The sequence below is a fragment of the Odocoileus virginianus genome, chromosome 9, assembly GCF_023699985.2.
Source record: "Odocoileus virginianus isolate 20LAN1187 ecotype Illinois chromosome 9, Ovbor_1.2, whole genome shotgun sequence".
Lineage (NCBI taxonomy): Eukaryota > Metazoa > Chordata > Mammalia > Artiodactyla > Cervidae > Odocoileus > Odocoileus virginianus.
In genome coordinates, this window is record NC_069682.1 from 58,310,630 (window position 1) to 58,334,924 (window position 24,295).

At 49.7% G+C, this 24,295-nt stretch overlaps 1 protein-coding gene across 1 annotated transcript; it reads left to right on the forward strand.

The window, feature by feature from the left end:
• Positions 1–1,493: 1,493 nt before the first annotated feature.
• On the forward strand, positions 1,494–23,335 carry BPIFB1 (BPI fold containing family B member 1). The gene is made up of 15 exons (XM_020902504.2): positions 1,494–1,641; positions 4,090–4,225; positions 4,911–5,018; positions 6,028–6,177; positions 6,939–7,020; positions 11,735–11,798; positions 13,635–13,720; positions 14,713–14,892; positions 15,837–15,890; positions 16,351–16,509; positions 19,085–19,152; positions 19,620–19,665; positions 20,548–20,611; positions 21,565–21,641; positions 23,168–23,335. Exons 1-15 carry the CDS (start codon positions 1,527–1,529, stop codon positions 23,198–23,200), a joined length of 1,422 nt encoding a protein of 473 aa, XP_020758163.2. The 5' UTR covers positions 1,494–1,526; the 3' UTR covers positions 23,201–23,335.
• The last annotated feature ends 960 nt before the right edge of the window (positions 23,336–24,295 follow it).

The following is a 24,295-nucleotide window of genomic DNA, read 5'->3' on the forward strand; positions in this document are numbered from 1 at the left end:
TATCAGAATAACAGCTAACCCTCATTGGGCACTTGTGGCATATGAGGCTACAAAGGGATGGTCCCATTGAATCCTCCCAACAACCCTGCGAGGTAAGTATCATTATTATTACCCCTTATTTTATAGATGTGGAAACAGACAGAGAGGACAAGCCACTTGCTTGAGAACACACAGCAAGTTGTAGAGGCAGCCTGCCCACTCGGGTCTGTCTGACTCCCAGGCCCACAACACTTCTCTTCCTCCTTCAGGCATCCAAGACTCAGGAACGAGGGTCCTGTGAATCGACAGCAGTTCCCATGGCCCAGACCTTCTCAGTTTCAGAAACTCATACTCCCCCATTCTTCCAGGGCTCCCAGGGCCAGTCATTCATTCAGCAGCCACTTATTAAAGCACTGTGTGCTATGCTGGGTCCTGAGGACTCAGAGGGGAGCAGGTAGACCCAATCTGTCCTCCTGGAGCTCACAGTCTGCTCAGGGGGACCCTGTGAATTAAGCAAACAGCTTTCCTACCACTTTGCCTCCTACCTGAATGCTCATCTTCCAACCTGCACTTCCTATCCTGGGAACACACTAGTCCCCAAGGCGACCTTTCTCCAAGTGTGGTCCAGGCTCTCAGGTTACAGGAGAAGGAAGTCTCTACAGAGAAAGGGACACATGAGGGGAGTTTTCAAGAATGAACAGTTCAGCAGGCAGAGAAGGAAGGGGGACAGCATTGCAGGAAGCAGGAAGAGCAGGGCGAAGACCAGATGGGAGAGAACAGGGTTTGTTCTGGGAACTTCAAGCAGCTTGGAATGACTGGAACTTGGTAGAGCAAGAGGGGAAACCCAGGGAGGGAAGTTGGCTGAGGTTGAGCGCTTTAAGTGCCACAGTGATGGGTGGGGAAAAAAACAGAAGCAGAAATGTTTTGTCCTGAGTACTGAATGTGGATGTCCTGTAAGAAAATAATTAATATTTACCAAGTGCTCACCTTGCAAAAGCATGCTTGCATGCTAAGTTTCTTCTGTCGTGTTCAGGTCTTTGTGACACTATGGACTGTAGCCCACCAGGCTCCTCTGTCCATGGGATTCTCCAGACAAGAATACTGCAACGGGTTGCCCTACTCTCCTCCAGGGTTTCTTTCCAACCCAGAGATCAAACCCAAATCTCTTACATCTCCTGCCCTGGCAGGCAGGTTCTTTACAACTAGCACCACCTGGGAATCCTGCCATGCAAAAGGCATGGTGCTAAATGCTTTCTAGATATTATCTCATTTAATCTTGACTCCATGAAGTAGCAGTCATGAGGCCTATTTTCCAGATGAGAAAACTGAGACACAGAGAGGTTAATTTGATTGCCAAAGGATACAGAGACCCAGTCAGGCTCCAGAGCCTACTCTCTTAACCATCTCACTAAACAGCCTCTCCTGGACTGTATGACCCCAAGTCACCAGGTGTGGCAGGCCTGGCCTGGGCCTTCTCTGCTCAGCTAACGGAGCCTTCTGTGCTCATCCCAGGTTCTGTCACGTGCCACCTGCCAACCCCAAAGAAGATGGCCTACCCATGGACCCTCACCTTCCTCTGTGGTTTGCTGGCAGCCAAGCTGGTAGGAGCCACCCTAAGCCCTCCTGTGGTTCTCAGTCTCAGCACAGAAGTCATCAAGCAGAGTAAGTCTTGGCCGCCCAGCCCTTATCACCGTAAGGCAAGGGGGCAGGTGGAGCAACCCTCCAAGGCTGGGGAGATGAGTTCCCCATCGCTAGGGGTATACAAGGCATAGTTGGATCCCAAGTCTTGAGTGAGATTTGACGGGGTGAGTTACAAAGGTTGGGAGGGTCTATGATCTCAAGTATTTATGATTCCAAGATCCCTTTGTTAAGTGCCATGATTCTAAAACCTACTACTCTGAGGTCCACAGCCCTCAAAGGAATATGCAGCCACCACATGCGATGATGCAAATGCCTCTCTGGCTGCTCTTGCCTACACCCCATTGCCAGAGCCCCTCCTCTGGGTTAGGCCTAGTACGAAACTAGTCTCCAAAGCAAGCACCTTCAGCTGGGAATCTGGCCGCCTGCACCCCAGGCTCAGCTTTATCAAGCTCCGGCTCTGTGGCCCTGGCAGCGCCCTAAGCTTTGGCTTCCTCCTCTGCAAGAGGGCCTCCCCGCTCCCCGGGTTGTCAGGATCATCCAATAAGACAGAAAGTGACAACCACTTAATGGTCTCTACAGCTGAACTCCTCAGCCTCAGCACTGCTGCCTTCGGGGACTGAATACCTCTTTGTTATAGGGGGAATGCTGTCCTGGGCCTTCTAGCTGTTTAGTAGCATCCTCGGCCCATCTGTGACACCAAAAACAGTCCAGCTGGCACACACAGAGACCAACCTTCTGTGTACAGTGGACCTGGGCTGTGGCCTGTGCGTGGGCCAGGTCCTGCACAGCTGAAAGGCACTATAGCCTGTGGATATAGGATAGATATATATCCACTAGAGAGGATGGATCCCCTAGGATGGAAGGGGAGCTGAAAACTCCAGGCACTCCTGGGGGAGGCACATATGCTCTGGGCCCACACTGAGTTGCAAGCACATAATTTCAGCCAGAAGGAGCTTGGAGAGGGGCAACCATTTAGGTTCCCCAGCAGCAGAGTCTGAGTCGAGGAGCTGTGTGCAAGGGGGTGGTTTTGGAGGTGATCCCAGGCGGCAGCTGCAGGAGAGCGGGAAGCAAGTCAGGCAAAGGCAAGCCAGTTATCACTGGGAACTGGGGCTCAGTCCCACTGGGCAACTGCGTTAGTCAGGGCCAGTCAGAAGGCAGAAACCACACAGTAAGCCCAACAGATGGGTTTGTATCAGATATTATTGGCAAGAACTGAAACACTGGGAAACCAGCTAAGAAGGAAAAAAGAGAGAATGCCAAAGAATCCCCTAGGGGTTGGGATGTAGCAGGGACCTCAAATCCAAGTACAGAAAAAACCTGGTGGGGAGAATCCTCCCCAAGAACTCATGGGGGGAGAAGGTTGAAGCCCCCCAGAATGGTGGGGAAATTCCCCGAACTGTCCCAGGTCAGAGTCGGTCCTTGGTTGACAGGCTGAGGCCAGATGGCAGAGAACTGCCTGCCAGGGAGCCAATGGAATTCTTTGCAGGAGGGACTACCACTGATTCACTGGGAAGCTGTCTCTGGCAACTACCTAGGAGGGAGCCGGGGGTCACTGGCTGCCCGAGGAAATCCACTCAACTCCCAGCCCGAAGTCCTGGGAGGTGACACGACTGGAGCCAGGCAGAGGAGCATGCCAGGGCCAAGCTTCTTATCCCTCCTCCATGTCCCTCCAGAACCTCGACAGCCAGTACTGAACAGTGCGCTGGCTGGCAAAGGAGGCTTATTTATGGGGGCCAGCTCCATCATCACAGTGCAGGCAAAAAGGCTGGCTTGGTCTCTGCAAGGCACTAATGCACAGGGATTCTGGGACACAGTGGGGGACACACACCCGTCATCCTGCCCTGGGATGGAGGGAGGGAGGCAGGGTCTTTATACACCAATTCCCACCAGTCATTCATTGGCTGAGGGCTGTTCTCCAATGCTGCTCTCAGCATCAGCTCTCCCACACTCTGACCTGCTCGTCACACAAGACAAATGGGCTCCAGTCGTCAGGGGAGACTTCCAGCAGGGACCAGAACCCAGGGCTCCTGGCTCTTCCTTTCTCTACATGGTACCTGGGGCTCTTCGGGCAACAGGCCCATGGGATTCCCCATGCCAGGGAATCATTAGCAAGTTTGTTTCAGCAGCAAAACAGCCCCAAACAAGGCCTTAGGAGCTCCCTGCCTCTTGGAGTGTTTGCCAGTGGATAGTGAGAGACATGTAGGTCTCTGTTCCAGGTGTCCTGACCAACACTCCTGACGGAGGCTGGCAATGTTCAAGGGTGGGAATGGTCCCACCCATGCCCACTCACAGTCTCCATGTGAAAATAATCCATCTGGACCATCATCCTCAGAATGAAGCCATCCCTACCCTCACCTTATGTCCCAGTCCAAGTAGCCCTGAGTGATGTCCCCTCCCAGCCTGGAGCCTCCACCAAGCCATTCTCCTTGCCCCTCCTGCTGGACCCTAATCCCCGGGATCTGTCTCCAGTGCTGACACAGAAACTGAAGAATCACGATGTTACCGACACCCTGCGGAAGCTGCCGCTTCTCAGTGCCCTGGAGAAGGAGTCGTCCGGGGGCATTTCCGGCAACCTGGTGAAATCCATCCTGAAGCAAATCCTCTGGTAAGTGGAGCAGAACCAAGCTGAGAGCTGGCTCTTTGCCCACTCCTCTGCCCAGGACACGCTTTGCATGCTCAAGGGATCAGTCAACAAGCATCAGCTGGTGTCAACTCTGTGCCTGACCGTGAAGGATGGATTAAAAAAAGCCTCTCCTTCAGAGGCTCCTAGAGGAGTTAACAAGAACCATAAGAGGGACCCAGGAACCCTAAGAGGGAAGACCCCAGAGGAAGATCGCCTGGGGTGGGAGGATGAAGAGAAAAGGCGATGCTTCTCAGTGGTGGGGAGAGGTTAGTCAATGACTCCATGCTCACCAGGAGACAAGAAGAAATGGCATTTGGTCAGAGAGGCTGGCCTGGGCAGAGGCAAAGGGTGGGGGAGAGTCAGAATGGCTGGTGCTCAGACCCCAAGGCCAAAGGGGAGAGGTTAAAGGGGCCAGGGCACAGAGGGTCTTACAGGTCAGACCCAGAAGCTCAGGTTCATCTCCTGAGTTAGGAGGGGAGCCATGGAAATGTTACATACTGTGGGGAGGGGGAGGGGAGCAAGACCGTGCCGAGGGGAGTCAGCGGACAGGGCTTGGGTCCAGCTGCCACCTGGACACTTTGGGAGACAGCTAAGATGGGGACCAGTCTGGGGATGATGCTCATTTGAATACGAAGAATAAAACTCAACCTTCCCGTGTCCTGTCCAGGCTGAAAGTCACCTCAGCCAGCATCCATCCGCTGCAGGTGCAGCCCCTGGCCGACAGCCAGCAGCTGATGATAAAGGCCCCCCTGGACATAGTGGCTGGATTCAACACGTGAGTGTCCCCTGGGTCGGGCACCGCGAGCCGGACAGTTTCTTCCACTCATTCTCCCCACCCCCATCCTCCATGCAGGAAGAGAGTTCCAAGCAGAGGGGAGAGTTAAGGGCAAAGGCCCTCAGGCAAGAGTGCATGACTGGTTCACAGAGTGGCCTAAGGAGGGAGGGGAGGAGACAGCAGGAGGAGACAGCCTCCTAAGGTGGGAGGTCAGGCCGGCAGGCCGCTGGGGCCAGATCGTAAAGGGCCTGTGGGCCAAGGCGAGGACTTGGTTCTACCAAGGAAGACAGGAGCCGTGCAGGGCTCTGAGCAGAGGAGGGACGTGACGTGATCCCACATTCTTCAAGAAGCCTCCTGGCTGCTGTGTGTGGGGGCAGGGCTGGAGGCAGGGAGGTTATCCAGAAGCCACTGTAATAATTCAGGAGGAGACAACAAGAGTGTGGACCAGGGTTTAGGAGCAGGAAGGTAGTGAGAAGAAGCTGGATTCCAAATATGTCTCGGAGGACACAAGAGGATTTGCTGACAGATACAATTAGGGCTCAGGGTAGGGCTAGGGTGGTGGGGAGGTTGAAGGATCAAGACAGTATGGAGTGGACAACAAACAAGGCAGGAAAGATCAAGAGAGGAGAAGAAGGATTGGGGAAGGATCCGTAGTTCAGTTTGTGTGTATTAGTTGCTCAGCTGTGTCCAACTCTTTGCGAGCCTATGGACTGTAGCCCGCCAGGCGCCTCTGTTCACATACATGTTAAATCTGAGATGCCGGTAAGACATTTGAGAAAGAAGAGGTTTGTTCAGAAGCTGGCATATGTAGAGGATTTAAACCAGAAAAGGAATCCAAACACTGAGCCTGGGACACAGTGAGGTATACACATGAGGGGATGAGGAGGACCCAGCATGGAGCCTGAGAAGGGAAGAACAAGCGGCAGGAGACAGAGGTGGACAGCAACTGCGGCTTGATCCAACCTCAGGCTGGGCTGGAGCTCACAGCATGGGGCTCCTCCACTCCCAGGCCCCTTTTCAAGACCATGGTGGAGCTGCACATGGAGGTGGAGGCCCAAGCCATCATCCATGTGGAGACTAGCGAGAAGGACCACGCCCACCTGGCCCTCAGCGAGTGCTCCAACACCAGCGGGGGCCTGCGCATCAGCCTGGTGCACAAGTGAGTGCCGCCACCTCTCACCGGGCCCCTTGCACACCTGGGAGGGAAGCCAGGTGGTGCCCTGGACCCATTTTACAGATGGAGAACACTGAGGCCCTCAGAAAGAAAGGGACTTTTCCCTCCTGATTCCTGGTCTGGGGCTCCTTTCAGGAAATCTGTGACACCAAAGAGAGCTCAAGGGTGAAGCAATAATGATGGGATTTCAGTCATCGTGCCAGAAATTGGAACAAACATTTGAGAGTGGAGAGGAGGCTCTTTTCTGGGCCCCAAACCACCACTGGCAGGCTTGGGTGCAGCCATGGGTCTCAACTATGGAGTCAGGCGAGCATAATGCAACTCTCGCATTTACTGTCCAGGCAACATTCTGGACAAGTCACCTCCCCGTGCCTCACCTCCATAGTGAGAGGATGAGATCGGGCAGTGTCCTCAAGTACCCAACTGAGTGCAGGGCACACAACAGCTGCTCAAAGACAAGATGCTTCCCTCCATCCCTCCTTAGCAGTAGATCGGGGGATATGCCCACTGCCTTCATTCCAGTGTCCAGATAATGTTCCTAAAGACAACGCCCAGCCCGTGTCCCTGAGAACAACCTGCCACCACCTTCACCAGGCTCAGGGGCCACATCCAGCCCTGTCTCTAACACGCCCTGTGCCTTGGGCAAGTTCCTTCCTTCGCTGGACTTGGTCTCGCCTTCTGTAACACAGGGGAGAGGTGATCATCCCTGACCCACCTCATCTCTCTCCTCTTCTCCTCCCACAAAGGCTCTCCTTCCTGCTCAACTGCTTAGCCGAGAAGGTCATAAGCCTTCTGACGCCAGCCCTCCCCAAACTGGTGAAAAGCGAGGTAAGCAGTCAGGGTCTCTCTGGTCTGTGAAGCCTGCCCCCCCACCCTGTGGGTAAGAGGTGGAACTGCAGGCTGGTGCTAAGGGATCTGTGTCTCCTTTGAGTGGGAAGTTTCTGGGCTTGGGTCATTCTTTCAGCAGTGGATCCTTGTGGTCAAGGTAATGAAACTGCCAAAAGGCAGCCAGGGGACCTTGAACAGTGATGTGCTGATAAACTGTTAACAATCGACTCAGGAGGGGTTGGCGGAAGGGAGCCCTGATTTGTAGCATTCCCTGACTTCCCTGATGTGAACATCCCTTCTGTTGCCAATTTCAAGCTACTAGTGTGAATTCACTGAGCAGAAATCGGGGCAAACATTTGAGCAGGGTCAGGAAGAGATGCTTAGTTGCACATTATTGGATGGTGTTTCCACCATGCCGATATAATAGACATAAATAACCTCAAGAGCAATGGATAATGGTAAAATAGAACAGAATAATTAGGAAGTAATGAGTTTTGAGTTGACTTTGCTCTTAGCATAACTTACTTAATTGTAAGTGTATACAACTTGATTTTTATAATGTCAGGTTTAGCACCAAGCTCAGAAATTCCTGAAAATTTAGCACTTGATTCTCAAAAATTGATCCAAGCTGGCTCTAGCACACCAGGGTCCCACACTACCCTGGCTGTGTCGTCACGAGGTTGTTACCCAGCAGGTCTTGTTGGATTTAATTTTCTGAGTCAGTGAACACAAGTCCATCTCCCTTTTTATGTCCCTTATATGTCACAGATTAGCTAAAACTCAATAAGTTGGATTTATCTGCCATTATGACCATTGATTTTCACTGTGAATTCCAAGATGTGTTCACAACAGTGGTTCTCCTGGGTTTAAAAATACCTTGTCAGATAATTAATATATTTTTATAATAAAACTTTTTTGACTGAAAAACACAATATAATAACTAAACCTTTGGGAGAAAAATACCCATAATCCTCCTACCTTAACTTAGCATCTATTTTCTCTTTTGTATATTGTTTTCCAAATCTCCCTCCATCTGCACTCATATTTTTATGTGGCTGCACTCAGCATCAGTATTATTTGATATCCTCTAAGTGATATCTATTTCCCATACCACTGTATGATAGTCATAACTATTTTAATAGCTGCACCATATTTAATCCTTTCTTTAAATTTTTATTTGTTTGTTTGTTTTATTCTTTGGCTGCTCTGGGTCTTCATTGCCGTGTGAAGGCTTTCTCTAGTTGCAATGAGCCGGGGCCACTAGTTGCAGCTCATGGACTCCTTGTGGAGGCTTCTCTTATTGCAGAGCACAGGCTCTAGGCACATGGGCTCTAGTAGTTGCAGCTCACAGGCTCTAGAGTGCAGGCTCAATAGGTGTGGTGCACAAGCTAATATGCTCCCAGCATGTGGAATTTTCCCAGACCAGGGATCAAACCTGTGTCTCCTGCATTGACAAGGAGTCTTATCCGCTGTATCACCAGGGAAGTCCTATTCAATGCTTTCTAAAACCTTTCCAGAGAGCCTTCTGAAAGGAATGATTTTGTAAAACTTAGCTTTACTTACGTGAGTTTTTTTTTTTAAAGAAATTTTTCTTCTACTTAAAGGTGACAGTTTCTTAAAGTAGGGCTCAGCTGGAAATTTTTTTTCCCAGCCTCTGGCAAAATCACATTTTAACTGGCATTATACTTTACTAGCTAAAAATATATCTTCCACTAGAAAAGATAGCAAGAACCTGGGATTATAAAATGTTCTTTGCATAATAGCCTGTTATTAAGAGTGAAAAGCCGAATACAGCGAGCAATGAAAAACTGAGAAACAATTTGGGAAAATATCTGCTTTTAAGGCTGAAAAGCCAAATCCAGTGAACAATTTGAGAAAACTGGCCTTCCATCAATCATCATGATTTCCCACCATGAATCACTGGATTTGAAGCTACCCCCTATGAATATTTCAAGTGGCATGAAAGGAAAGGGGGCAGCATGTTTAAATCTGGCAGGAGCCCACCAAGAAAATGCTAAAGCCCCTTTATTTATTTTTTTACTTTGAAAATCAGGGTGTACTGCATGTGGTTATACACTGCAGTCTTTGGTTGATTCTTTTTTTTTTTTTCCATTTATTTTTAATAGTTGGAGGCTAATTACTTTACAACATTGCAGTGGTTTTTGTCATACATTGAAATGAATTAGCCATGGGTTTACATGTATTCCCCATCCCAGTCCCCCCTCCCACCTCCCTCTCCACACCATCCCTCTGGGTCTTCCCAGTGCACCAGGCCTGAGCACTTGTCTCATGCATCCAACCTAGGCTAGTGATCTGTTTCACCCTAGATATACATGTTTCGATGCTGTTCTCTTGAAACATCCCACCCTCGCCTTCTCCCACAGAGTCCACAAGTCTGTTCTATACATCTGAGTCTCTTTTTCTGTTTTGCATATAGGGTTATTGTTACCATCTTTCTAAATTCCATATATATGTGTTAGTATACTGTAATGGTCTTGATCTTTCTGGCTTACTTCACTCTGTATAATGGGCTCCAGTTTCATCCATCTCATTAGAACTGATTCAAATGAATTCTTTTTAATGGCTGAGTAATATTCCATGGTGTATATGTACCACAGCTTCCTCATCCATTCGTCTGCTGATGGGCATCTAGGTTGCTTCCATGTCCTGGCTATTATAAACAGTGCTGTGATGAACATTGGGGTGCACGTGTCTCTTTCAGATCTGGTTTCCTTGGTGTGTATGCCCAGAAGTGGGATTGCTGGGTCATATGGCAGTTCTATTTCCAGCTTTTTAAGGAATCTCCACACTGTTTTCCAAAGTGGCTGTACTAATTTGCATTCCCACCAACAGTGTAAGAGGGTTCCCTTTTCTCCACACCCTCTCCAGCATTTATTGCTTGTAGACTTTTGGATAGCAGCCATCCTGACTGGCGTGTAATGGTACCTCATTGTGGTTTTGATTTGCATTTCTCTGATAATGAGTGATGTTGAGCATCTTTTCATGTGTTTTTTTGCCATCCGTATGTCTTCCTTGGAGAAATGTCTGTTCAGTTCTTGGCCCATTTTTTGATTGGGTCATTTATTTTTCTGGAATTGAGCTTCAGGAGTTGCTTGTATATTTTTGAGATTAATCCTTTGTCTGTTGCTTCGTTTGCTATTATTTTCTCCCAGTCTGAGGGCTGTCTTTTCACCTTGCTTATAGTTTCCTTTGTTGTACAAAAGCTTTTAAGTTTCATTAGGTCCCATTTGTTTATGTTTGCTTTTGTTTCTAAAATTCTGGGATGTGGGTCAAAGAGGATCCTGCTGTGATTTATGTCGGAGAGTGTTTTGCCTATGTTCTCCTCTAGGAGTTTTATAGTTTCTGGTCTTACATTTAGATCTTTAATCCATTTTGAGTTTATTTTTGTGTATGGTGTTAGAAAGTGTTCTAGTTTCATTCTTTTACAGGTGGTTGACCAGTTTTCCCAGCACCACTTGTTAAAGAGGTTGTCTTTTTTCCATTGTATATCCTTGCCTCCTTTGTCGAAGATAAGGTGACCATAGGTTCGTGGATTTATCTCTGGGCTGCTAAAGCCCCTTTAATTGTGGGTCCCAATGCCAGCTGCCCATCAGAACTTCCTGGGAGGGCTTTTTAAAAACCCAGATATCAGGGCTCGACCTCAGAGATTTAATTGGTCTGGTGGGGCCCTGGTATCTCAGAGGATTCTAGCTCCCCCAGAGGAGGATTTTAGCATGTCACCATGGTTGAGACCCAGGGGTGGAGCTAAAGGGAGGGGATTTGTGGGAGGGGGTGCAGAGGGGGCCAGGGGCACCTTTCCCATGTGGAACAGGCAGAAAATGTTGGGAGTCCCTGAACCCAACTCCTCCATCCTCCCTGGGTTCAGGGTTGGCAAAGCAGCTGGAGAAGGGAACTGGCTTTTCATAGGAAAAATTGACATTTATCAAAGTGAGGAGTCACTTCTCAAAAGTAGCAATAGGTGGTCAACCAGAAGGTTCTTCACTGCGGAATTTTAACCTAAGTCAAAATAACAGAGTCTCAGAGCACTGCCCTGGAAAACAGGCTGCTTAGGACAAGGGAGCAAGGCCTTTGGGCCCCAAGATCAAGTGAGCTAAATGTTTTAACTTTCTTCCCAAACAGAACAGCTGAGGCTGGGGTTGTCACTGTGACATTTGGTCCCCATAATTCTTCGTTGCGGGGGTTGTCCCATGTACTGCAGGATGTTTGGTATCATCCTTGGCCTCCACCCACCAGATTCTAGTAACACTACCCAGTAAACTGCGACAACTGAAAATGTCTTCAGAAATTTCCAAATGTCTCTTAGGAGACAAAATCACCTCTACTGAGAACTGCTGGAATTTGACTGAAGAAGTGAATGAAGGAACGCATTCTGCATTTCCCTCTTATGGAAACGTGGGCTCTTGTGAATACAATGAGTCTCATAGGGAGGACAGCTGGCAGGTCAGACACACGTGGACACAGGGCAAGCGACAAATCATTGCAAAGATCCCAGGTGACACCAGAAGCTGTGGTGATCTCTGAGCAGCGGTGATGTTTGAGGGAGTAGACGCACCACTGAGCCCTCAAGCACATGGGTGAAAACTTGGCTGGCCGTGGGCACAGGGGCGGGACTCAGCGCAGGCGAGCTGGGCACGGGTCACTGGGGCTGTGTGCTGACCCTGGCTGATGGAGGCCCTCATGTGTGCTGTTGCAGCTGTGTCCTGTGCTCAAGGCGGCCTTTGAGAACATGCGTGGGGAACTCCTGAACCTGACGAAGGGTAGGTGCACCACTTTCCCTCTCCTTTTTCCTTGACTGCTGAGATGACCTCCAAGCACTGTCTCTGCCCAAGGCAAGCCTCCCCTGGCCAGGTCTGAGCAGCAACTCAGCCCGGTAGCAAGAGGGACAAGCATCATCTGATCTCTGTCCAGGATGAACAGACAGGAAATCACCACAGCTGTGATTTCCTGAGTACATAGTCCATGCAAGTTTCTATGTGAGCCAGTGGGTGCCCCAGATAAACCCAAGATCAAATTCCAGTTCTGCCACTGATTTGTTCCATGGCTTTGAAAAAGCAGGCTTATACATCCCTACCTCCAGGATTGTTAGTGAGGATTCAAATTTTATGGGAAAGTGCCTGGTACATGGCATGTGCTCTGCCTGGCACAGAGAGGTGCAACAGATGTGTGCTGGATGGATGGATAGATGGATGGTTGGATGGCTGGATGGGATGGATAGTTGAATGGATGGATGGAAGGATGATACAGAGACTACTGTGGGCTATCAGAGAAGAGGGATCAAGGGAAGAAACAAATTGTATCCTCAGACCCTTCACAGTGAAAGTCTGAATTCTTGGGCCCCTCAGAGAGGGGATTGGTGGGGAGAAGAAAACTCTACCATCTACTCTTTGGGGATCTGAAGAGGCTCATTCAAAGAGCCACCAGAGAGGACTGGGAAGAGGAGAATGGAATCAATAGGTTTTCATCAAGTATAGAGCACCTACTTTGGGCCAAGTCCTTGGACTGAGTATTTTATTTACACTGCTTCTCTGACCCTTCAGACAACTCCATGAGGTAGCAATCATTATCCTACTTAACAGATAAGGAAACTGAGGTTCAGAAATGAAATCATTTGTCCCAGTTCACAGGAGGAATTAGTGATAACTCAATTCTGTAAGTTTCAAGTCTGGTTTATTCAGATCTGAGCTAACTTTACTAGGTATCAGCCCTGTACAATCTACAGGGCAAGTATACTACTGCCTCCCCATTTTTGGCCTGGAGAATTCCAGGGACTATATAGTCCATGGGGTTGCAAAGAGTCAGGCAGGACTGAGCAACTTTCACCTTCCCCATTTTAAGATGAGGAAACTGAGGTTCAAAGGCGGGAAGAGGCTAGCCGAAGCTACTAGGGCAAGAACCCCAAGTCTATCCATCTCCTCTGTTCCCCAAGGGCAGAGTGGGAGGGTTCCCCAGGCTCGCCGGGCTCCACAGGCTCTCCCAGAAGCAGGCAGACCAAGGAACGAACTTCCCACATCCCTCCCTGGTCTCTGTTCTCCACCCAACAGCCAGGGCAGATGAGACGCCATTGCCACCTGGTGGCCAAGTGGGGAATCCCGAGGAGGACGCAAGGGACAAGACAGATCCAGACCCTGCGGAGCGGGGGGGCGGGGGGGGGGGGGGGGTGGAGAACACAAATCAGACTGGTAGGGAAGGTGGAGAGATATAAACAATAGGTCAGTTTTGTTTCAAACCAAAATGTTGACATAGGCCCAGCTGAGTTCAGATCCTTTTACAGTATACCCTTGAGCAAGTCATGCCACTTTTCTGAGCCTTGGTTTCTCTATCTGTGAAATGAGGGTAAGAGCAGGACCTAAGGTTTTGTGGGATTCCATGAGCTAACATGTATACAGTTTAACGCATTACCGGGTGCTTGATAAATGTCAGCCAGTATCTCATCATTTTTATCATTGTCCTTATCAACATCATCATGACTCCTGCTCCTACCCCTACACTCCCCCCTTCCCTGTGCAAAAATGGTGCTTCAGCCAAAAGCAACTTCCCACCAAGCCATCCAGTACTGCCCTCCACCCTCACAGAATTTTCTTCTCCCTGAGCAGTGCCCATGTCTCTCAACTCTGAGCACCTGAAGCTTGATTATATTTCTCCTGTCATCGACCACAGTGTTGTCCATCTCATCCTGGGGGTGAGTGTCATGGGACCTTCAGGGGAAAGTGGGGACATTCCTTCCCTTCTCTGACCACCAGGAGTCAGAGACCATTGGTCTGCTTCAGGTGAGAAAACATGGGTCACAGTACATACAGGCAGACTTAGAAAAGTTTCAACAGGCTGACCACCCCATAAACCATTCTGGCAAAGAATAGTCAGCAACTGGAATGTACGGGCCACACACAGAATATCAACCTCAATGACCCAGTCTCTGCCAACCTTGATTTCCACCGTCAGGGGCCAGATTGTGAGGGACTCTTGGTCTTTCTCTCAGGCAAACCCCTAACAATCCTCAAATATCTGGTGATTCTGAACAGGAGCCCAGACACATCATGGAGGATCACACAGATCTAAATTTCTCTTCCAGCTCCAAAACTCTCTGGCTGTGTGATTTGGGATAAGTTTCTTCACCTCTCTGATCCTCAAATTCCTCATTTGTAAAATGTAAGAACACAGTCATTAAAGAGAGGAGGAAACGATACCACATGGGGCCTGGCAGGCAGGAGGCACCCAGTAACCATCAGTTCTTTCTAAAACATGGAGCCACCCACCACACAGGGTCTGGACACCCTCTGGGACCAGGCCAAGCAAGGCAGCGTGAAACTCAGACCCGTTTTCATGGACCCCTGGAAATCTGCAGCATCAAACATTCCCACCCATTCTTCTGCAGTCTTGGATTTTCTCTTCATCTAAAGGGTTTCTGGGGTGTTTGAGAAGTTGAAACCTAAGTACCAAACAAGACATCTAGATTTTTTAAAAACTGGAGATTACTTGAGGGGTGCAGATGGGGTAGGTGTTGCTAAGTAGCTAAGACAGCTCTTCATCTACAACAGCAAGGCCCTGACTGCCAGGCTAAGCTTCCTGGAGGCAACTGCTAAAAGAAAAACAGGCTGGAGGGTGTCATTTCCTTCTAGGTTATTACTCGATACACTGTGGAGCTTAAATTCTCTCTGCTCTGTGTCTCTGCAGGCCAGGTTGTTCAACTCGGAAGGAAAGGTGACTAAGCTGTTCAGTGTTGCTGGGGATTCCCTGAATCTGCCCACCCTGAACCAGACCCCTTTCATGCTCACCGTGAGGAGGGACGTGGTGGTCACTATCATAGCTGCCTTGCTCCATTCAGGAAAACTCACAGTCCAGTTGGACTATGTGGTAAGTCTCAGCATGGAACAGAGCCTGAAGCCAACCCTGCTGCATCATGGGGATTTCCTGAATCAAAGAGGGTGTAAGGACCGCCCCCGCCCCCCCACAAGCAGGAACCTCCTTTCAGGATTGATTTACATACTACCAGCAATGGAGAGCTCACTCCTTCCTTGAACAGAGCCTGCCTCTGACATATATATAACTAGAAAGCTGAAAACCTCCTGTAACATCCAGCGCCAGTCCTAGTTCCGCCTTCCTGGAACCTGAAACACCTGCTTCCTCTGTCAGATAACAGTCCTGTCCAAAGGGCATCTTAGATATTGACTGGCCCGGGGACGGCGATGCACTGCTGCCGTCCACTGCAGGGCCCACGGCAGACATCGCTCATCTCCCAGGGCCCTCCTGCCTGTTGAGCCTGGATTCTGTCACAGCCTCGGAATCCTTTATTAACCCAGCACAACAGAAAACCACCACCAGTCCACTGGGGTGTGCCATCTCCTCCAGGTGACTGATGGGGCCCAGAAGGGGACAGGGTTGGCCCAAAGATATGGGAGCAGGGCAGGACTTTAAGTCAGCTGACAGATCACCAAGCTCTTGGGGATTAGAAGTCAGGGGGAGGAGCTGGAATGACAGGGAAAGGGGCATGGTCACCAGCAACCACATTTACAACTCTGGTAAGAATTGGGTCACTTTTCTGTGTCCTCTGAGAACAGGAAGCTGCCCGCAGACCCACAGGCACCAACAATCCACAGTAAACGTCCAGGCTGGCTGGGACTTCATTCCCCACAGCCACTGACATAGAGGCTGTTTCCCACCAGGAGCAGACACATGCACTGGGCCACCAGACTCTCCCAGCTTCTCTGGGGTTTGGGGGATCCCGGCAGCAGGACTGCTGGAGGTGTGTCTCCCCTCTCCCCACCAGCTGACCAGCTCTGACCTCCTCTCTTCCTCAGCTTCCTGAGGTAGCCCGCCAGCTGAGGTCAAGCATCAAGGGGATCGACGAAACGGTTGGTCCATTTGCCATCTGCAGCTTGGAGGGTGTTTGCTGTGGTCTGTCCGCTGGCCTCTGGGGAGGGAGGGAGGTGTGGGACCACTCTGTCCCCCCAGCGCTGGTGACTGTAACACACTGCTCCCTGTCCTCGTGGAGATTTCAATCTAACGGGACAGTTAGTGATGACAAAGGACAGATAGATTCTAGGGGTTACAGGAGAACTGCCAGGGTATCTGAACCAGCCTGGGAGATAAGGGAGGGCTTCCCTGAAGGAAAACGTTTTCCAGACGGAGGGAGAAGCCAAACCAAAGACTGTGAGATGGGCAGAACAATTTATGCTAGGATCTGAGGAAGCTCAGAGAGGAATGGGGGAGGCCAGGAAGGTGGGCAGCGGCCAGGTCTCATGGGACCACATGGGGCTCGTGGCCTATGGGCAGGCACTTGGGGGGCCTCATATGGGTCTGATGTCCTTCCAGGCAGCAGAGAAGCTGGGGCCCACACAGATCGTGAAGATCCTGAGTCAGACGGCCCCAGTGCTCATTCTGGACCAGGGCAGTGCCAAGGTGGCCCAACTGATCGTGCTGGAAATATTCGCCAACGATAAAGACAGCCGCCCCCTCTTCACCCTGGGCATCGTGAGTTCAGTTGTCTGAGACCTTGGCAGCAACCTAGGGAAGCCCCCTGTTCGCTGTTCTTGTTCACCACCTCTTGCTTTGCTAAACATTTCCACCACTCTTGCTACCTCACGGAGATAGGGGAAGGGAATTTTGAACCAAGAATCAGGGGCTTTGGGGGCACAACTCTTAATTAGTCAGAATCTTTGGGCAGACATTTAATTCACATGCACAAAAGGAATTGCAGTAGCTCATATACCTGTAAAGTCCAGGTCAGTGTTGGTTTCCAGAATAGCTGCATCAGGTGTTCAAACAATGTCATCTTCATTCTTCTCTCTTCTCATCTGGCAGCCTTGTTTTCCTCTGTGCTGCCTTCATCCTCAGGCAGTTTGTCCCTTCTTGGAAGCACCCCTAAGCCACATCAGGCTTATAACCCATCAGCTTGGCAACCTCAATGGAAAAACTTCTCTTTCCCAGTAGTTCCAGCAAAAGTTCCAAAGCTGACTCTCATTGGATGAGTTAGGGTCAAATGCTCACTCACGAACCAATCAGTGTGACCAGAAAAATGAAATACGTAAATTTTCTGAGCTGGGACACACATACACACACCCCATACTGGGAGATTGGGGTTGGCTGTATCCAAACCACAGGCCTAGAGGGAAAGGGGATAATTCCTCTTCCTCTTCCAAAGGATGAACAGAAGTAAATCATCTCCAAGTAAGTTCTGAATTGCTTTTCCCAGTAACCAAGGCAGGTCAGATCTCAGAGCTTCCATTTAGAAGGACCCTGTGGATAAAGATCTGGGGGTGAGCTCATCAAAGGACAGGCCCAGAAAAAGATCTCTTAGGTAGGGTCCCTAGAAACAGGCCCAAGACAAAGACCCTTAGAAAAGTGCTGTACTGGGGGGGAGCTCCCAGGAGAAGGACCAAGCAAGGATGTAGCCTCAGCTGGAAGCTGGCTTCTGCTTCATCCCACAGTGAGCTTTGGAGCATGGTGGCACCACAGGGTTGAGCCCAGGCTGAAACAAGAAGGCCGGCCTCTTGTACGCCCTTATCTGTCAGTTACTGGTCACTAAATGCCCCCAAGGTAGGAAGAACACAACCTCCCAGCAAGGTCGATCCAGCAAAGGCAGGTCCTCAGACCAGGGAATGGCGGGGAACGGTTGGCAGCAGTGACACTCAGCGGCTGAGGAATGGGCGCCCCACCCAAAAAAGGGGGATCTGAGTGGGGCACCAACCGCATCCTACAGAGGACAAGGAGAAGGAAGAGACAAGGCAAGATCCAAGGTTGGGCCCTGGATAAGCGAGGCCTTCCATGCCAAGCCAAGGAGTCTGGACAGCACCTGGCTGTCAGAGGACAGTTACCCTCTCCTTCCAGGAGGGTAGCTGCAGGCCCTGGGCAAGCTGTCCACGCACCTCGTCAGTGGGCACCACTCACACAACTACAGGGTGCATGGAGCCCTGGCTTCCCGTGGGGGTGCGGGGATCCCCTGATCCCCCGACAAGCAGGGAGAAGGGACCGACCCCAGCCAGCCTCACTCCCTGGGGACGTGCCCTCTGTGGCCAATAGCAGGCACTTGTCAAAGGCCACCATCCTTGGTCAGGGAACTAAGACCCACATGTTGTTCAGTCGCTCAGTCGTGTCCGACTCTTTGCCACCCCATGGACTACAGCATGCCAGGCTTCCCTATCCTTCACTACCTCCTGGAGTTTGTTCAAACTCGTGTCCATTGAGTCAAAGGTGCCATCCAACCATCTCATCCTCTGCCACTCCCTTCTCCTCCTGCCCTCAATCTTTCCCAGTGTCAGGGCCTTTTCCAATGAGCCGGCTCTTCACATCAAGTGGCCAAAGTGTTGGAACTTCAGCTTCAGAATCAGTCCTTCCAATGAATATTCAGGGTTGATTTTCTTTAGGATTGACTAGCTTGATCTCCTTGCTGTTCAAGGGACTCCCAAGATCTTCTCAAGCACCACAGTTCAAAAGCATTCCACCTGGCATAGCCTAAAAAGAATTAAAAATTAAGAAAAGGCCTCCAAGTCCAGGCCTGCCAGAGAAGTCTGTTCTCTGGGTGCAGCTGCCCTGGAGCCTAGTACTCAGCTCACCTGAGTCTAAGGGTCAAGATGCTGGATATATCTACCTGTGTTTGAGGCTGGCTTAGCTTCTGACTTTTGCAATAATAATAACTGGTTAACAGTCACCACCCTGCCTGTCTCTCAGTTTACACACCTCTACAATGGGATAATAATAGGACTTATTTCACAGAGTGATGAGGATCAAAGGAGATAATCAGATAAAGCTCATAAAACACCATCTGACACACAAGGAGGGCTCTCGTGGATATTGGCTACTGTCATCACTGTCATCATCAGCAATCCTATGTGCAAGCTTTTCATTGGGGCATGGTACAGGTACCAGCCCTATACCCACAGAGAAGGAATCTGAGGCCCACAGAGGTCAGACCCTTTCCCAAGGTCACAGCCAACAGCTGAGATTCAGACCATGTCAGCTTGACCCCAGAGCTTCCGTGCAGAGCCCCACACCCAACCCCTGACAAAAATCCTCTAAATAAATGGGTCCTGGGTTTCTCTTGTTGCAGGAAGCCTCCTCAGACCTTCAGTTTTACACTGAAAATAATCTACTTGTGCTCAGCTTTAATGAAATCAGGTAAATATAAAAATCACTGAGAAGGTTCTGGAGATGGAGATGAGTGTGCCAGGTGACCACTGCTTTCTTTAAACACCCAGTATCTTAAACCACTGGGGTGTTAGTGTCGAGTGAAGGCTGCTTGGGGATGGGCAGAAAGTGAAAGGCCGCCTTGCTTGGATGGTTTCCTCCATTCACCATGGTCTTCACTCCTGGGGGTGATCTTTCTGCCCACTTTTTTGGCAACTATATGTTTGCTATCTCCCCCGCTTCCCCCACACATTACAATGTAAGCTCATTCCAGTGTATGAGGGCATTACAATGTAAGCTCATGAAGCAAGGGTTTTATGTGGGTCCCTGCTGTATCCAGAGCCTGCACCGTGTCGGGTGTATAGTAACTGCTCAGTAAATAGTTGTTGAATGAATGGATGGATGGATGGATGGATGCGACTCCAAGGGACCAGCCTCATGGGCATCTTCTCTTGCAGAGCTGATCGGATCCACCTGATGAACTCAGACATTGGTGTGTTCAAAGTGAGTATGAACAGATTTTCCCTGGGGATGCAAGAGATTGCCCAGGATGATCCATCTCAAAAGGAGACATTGCATAGGAATGGCTTTGAACAAGGTCCCCATGGGCAGCTCCATGGTGAGCAGGCCAGCCTCCCCAATCTTAGCCACAAAGTCCAACTTCCTGGCTCAGGTGTTTACTGAGCACCTACTGTATGCCAGATAGAGCTGAGAGTCTACACATTTGCAAACACACAGATACACACAGACTTACCTTCTGTAAAGTTTTGACCATAAATTAGAAAACAAATCTATTTTATAACACATTTTGCTCATATAGACTCATCTCAGTGAACCTGGGCAGCCCCTTTCCCTGAATCCACAGTTTTCCTCAAAAGTCAAAATGAATCTGAGATCTCAAATTGGCTGAATCCTCTCTTCTGCCATGGAGGGATATTTGTTTCTTTGTTCGGGTGGGGGAGGCATATTTTTCCACCCTTTTGTTTTGCCTCTTAATTCTTTTTAAAATATTTTTAATGGGGTGGTTTCCACATGAAAATCGGGACTTCTGGCTTCCTTTGAGAAGTCAAAAACTCAGGAAACAGGATGAAAGTCCTTTGGAGAATTCTGCTGGAACAGAGCAGTGGAGCCCTAGAGACTGGGGGCCCAGTATGCATCCCAGAATGTACCCCAGTCTCCCCACCTGCCTGATCTAGGGCCAGTTGGTTTGTTCCCCCCACAGCATGTCTGACCCTTGAGCCCTTGCAGCTCTGACCAGCAGGGAACCTGAGATTCAGCATCTTCACTTGCTGCCCTCACCACAGGGCAGGGCCGTGCCCATCTGAGGAATGGCTGAGAGGACTTCAGATTCTCAGCCAGGGTGATGAGGCCATTTCTCTTTCACAGCCTAAACTTCTGAACAACATCACCACCGAGATCCTCACCTCCATCCTGCTGCCAAACGAGAATGGTGCGTCCCTTTGCTGTCTGATTCCCTGCTCCCCGGGACATTGAGGGCAGGCACTTTACCTCTCCTGCCTGTGTCTCCATGTGGGGCCCCTTTCACTTATTTTCTACCTATCCTCAGAGCCTTGTTTGAATTCTGCCTCCTCCAGGAAGCCTTCCAGGTCATCCAGCTGGAAAAGAGCTTTCCCATCTCCAACATCCCAGCCCAGTTTGCTCACTCATGCCAGAAATTAGGCATCCACAGAGGGTGCAGGCAATGCCCCAGGCTCATGGGCTAACAGCAGGAGAGAGACAGAAGTGGAAACAGACAACCAGAGCATGCTCAATGGACCTCTGATACACCTGGGCTCTGGTGCTGATTCTTCTTTTGCTGGCTGCCTGGCCTTGAACAAACTACCTTATCATCCTCAGCCTCAGTTTCTCCATCTATAAAATGGGGAAATAGTAACACCTTCCTCAGAGGCATAAAAAAGATGTTTTTACAGAGAAGAGAGGGGGCACCTGACACAGCCAGTGCCCAACAGTTCTTGCTGTTGTTGGCTGTACCTAGCATTGCTATTTGTGTCACTAGTGAAGGAAGCCAAGAGAAAAGGGGGAATTATTCTTATTGAACCTCAGGTCATGGGGGTGGGTGAACTGGTAACCTATGTCCACCCTGCTTTTTTCATGTTTTTGTTTTATTAGAGTGAGAAATCTCAAAGTATAAGCCCCTCTGCTGTGGATGATGGGAGCCCCTGATGGTTCTTGAGCAGGAGAGTGAAAGGATGTGAGGGTGCCCTTTGGAGCAGCCAGAAGCTGGGGCTGGAGGCAAAGAATGGGGAGATGAGGGAGGGTGGATGCCAGGGCCAGAGGCAGAAGTCGGAATCAGGCATACCAGGTGCAGGAACTGTGAGCCCACCGACAGCTGCCCAGCCCCACCACCAGCTCACAAGTCTCTGACCACGTTTGTGATTTCAGGCAAATTAAGATCTGGGATCCCAGTGTCAATGGTGAAAGACTTGGGATTTAAGTCGGTTTCGTTGTCTCTGACCAAGGTGAGTGGAGTTAAACACCCTCCCTCAGGGAGGGCACAGTCAGAGGGAGAGCCCTGGGATGGGAGATAGGGGCTGCATTCAATCCTAGCTCCTCTGGTCACTTATGGGGGACATTGGGCAAGTCCCGTCTCCTCTCAGGGCCTTGTGTCCTAGTCTGTAAGTGGAAGACGGTGACTGTCCTAGTCTGGGGTCATGTGCCTCCAGCCTTTTCCATCTTACCTGTCATTCAGACAGGGGAAAGGGAAAGAGGCTTGGTTAACTGGCTCCAAAGACATGTTGACATTTGACTCATTTTCAGCTGCCCACCCTCAAAATCTGTCCATACTTCAGCTGGCTTTGATGGAGAATTATGATCACATGCTGTGCATGATAACAAAAGAGGCTAAGTCTAGATTCAGGGACCAAAGAACTGGTTCAAATCCAGCTCTGCCTATTTCTAGCCAGGGATGTCTGAATACACAGGTCATGCACTAGTGAACTATTACATAAAGTGATTCAGTTATCACATAGGCAGTTTATCTAAGACACATGCTGCACTTAATTCATGTTGGATGGACAACCGGTGTCCATATAACTGGGTGACTAGAGCTTAGTGTATTTCATGTATCTCTTATTAGGGGGCACTTAGCAACTTTCTCTTCTTTTTTTTTTAAATCAAGTTGCAAACCATAATTCATCATTGGCAGTTTGGGTTGGAAAGGTATCATTTCACTCTTTTTTTTTTTTATGTTTTCTCCAAATTTCCTGTTTTGCTTTGTTCCTTTGTTTTGGACTAGCAGCACACTGATACCCGGTTTATAGTCCTATGTTTTAAAATCTAGTCAAAGGAATGAATAAATGGGTAGATCTGAGATAAAACAAGTACGGTTTGAAAAAAGTTAATGGTAGAACCTAGGTGATGAGTATACAAATATTCATCATAAAATTTTTTCAACTTTGCTACATATTTGAAAATTATCATAATAGAAATTTGGGGGAGAATCTAATAGGTTCCATTCCTCGTATCACACTTAGTTTCCCCCCAAAAATCAGAGTGTTGTTAAAAATGTTAGCTGCCTAGGATCCAATGGACGCAGTCAGAATCTACACTTGATGAAACTTCTTGAGAGATTTGGTGATCTGCTGGGGTGGAGACACTTGCCCTATATAATCCCAGGCTGTGCACCCGGATACTTCATCCATGTCCCAGACCCCTGCATAGTGTCACTGGTCACACACAGACCCTCCTACTCTGACATTTCCAAGAAGCCTTTATGAGTTCAGGGTCCTGACCCCCAATGTTAGCAGTCACCTCGTGGAGGACAAACCACCATAAGCCTCAACAGGGCAGAATATTAAAAAATGTTTGAGGGGACTTCCCTGGCTATTCAGTGGCTAGGACTCCGTGCTCCCAATGCAAGGGGCACAGGTTCAATCCCTGGTCAGGGAACTAGATCCCACAGGCCACAACTAAGACCCACTGCAGTCAAATAAATAAAATAAATAATTTTTTAAAAACTTTTTTGACTTTTCTCCTCCAATTCCAGGAAGCCCTTGTGGTCACCCCAGCCTCCTCTTAGAACCTCAGCCCACTTTCCTCTCTCCCAGTGAAGACTTGCACTGTGGCCTCCAGGGAAGACTGTGTCTCAGTGCGAGAGTGGGAGCCAGCGCTGTAGTCTGCCTCTCCCTAAAATCAATAAACTGTGAATCCTGCAGTCCAGAGTGTGTCTTTGTCCCAAATCAGGGTCATTTCACCCCTGGTAAGCTCAGAGACTAGACATCTGAGCCACATCTAGGTCACGTTCGAGCACATATGAGTCAATCTGGGCCACGTCCAAGCGATGTCTAGGTGACATCAAAATACATGTGGACAAGGCCCAAGATTTTGACCACCTCCCTGAGCTTCAGGAATGAGAAAGCCAGTTGCTGCCTCCGCCTTCCATGTCGGTTTCTAGACCACCAATGGTAGGACAACCTCTCTGGTGGGGACACACGTTGAGTTGACCTTGGCGATGTGGCAGGTCGAGGGCTCACTGAACAGCGTGACTCTTGGAGGCAGGCTTTGAGCTCTGATCTGGACCCCTCGATGGTTGTTTGACCCTGGGATGTGGCTCCCCTTCTCTGGGCCTCAGTTTCCTTCTCTGTAAAATGAGGAGAATTGTAGTCCCTACCTTGGAAAGCTGTGGTGAGAATGAAGTGAGAGAAAATGGTTCCTGGCACATGGGAAGTGCTCAAACAATGTCATCCATGGGTGATGTTATTGTCATTCTTGTCACCTGAGCTCCAGGATGTTGGGTCTTATCACTGAAGTCCCTTCCAGCTGAGACGGTGCGTGACTGCCATTTTCTCCCTGACTTCCCTGATGTCAGTAGGTTGGGGACGGACAATAAGTCCTCTGTTCTCCAGTCTTTGGGCCCATCCCAGCACACAGAGCTCATGGCCCATGGGGGCCTGGCAGGAAGGGGCGGGTGGGTGTTTTGGGAAAAGACACTACCCAACTTCACAGTAAAAACAGCTGTAAGGATACCTCGAAACATGGAAAGGCAGCCAGAAAGGAGTTTCTCCGACAGGACATGGGTAGGCCCACACAGGGTGCTAACACCGGGGTCAGCGAATACTCACTGGGCAATTCTGAGTGCCAGGCCCTGTGCAGCAGTTCCCCACGCACCCTTGAC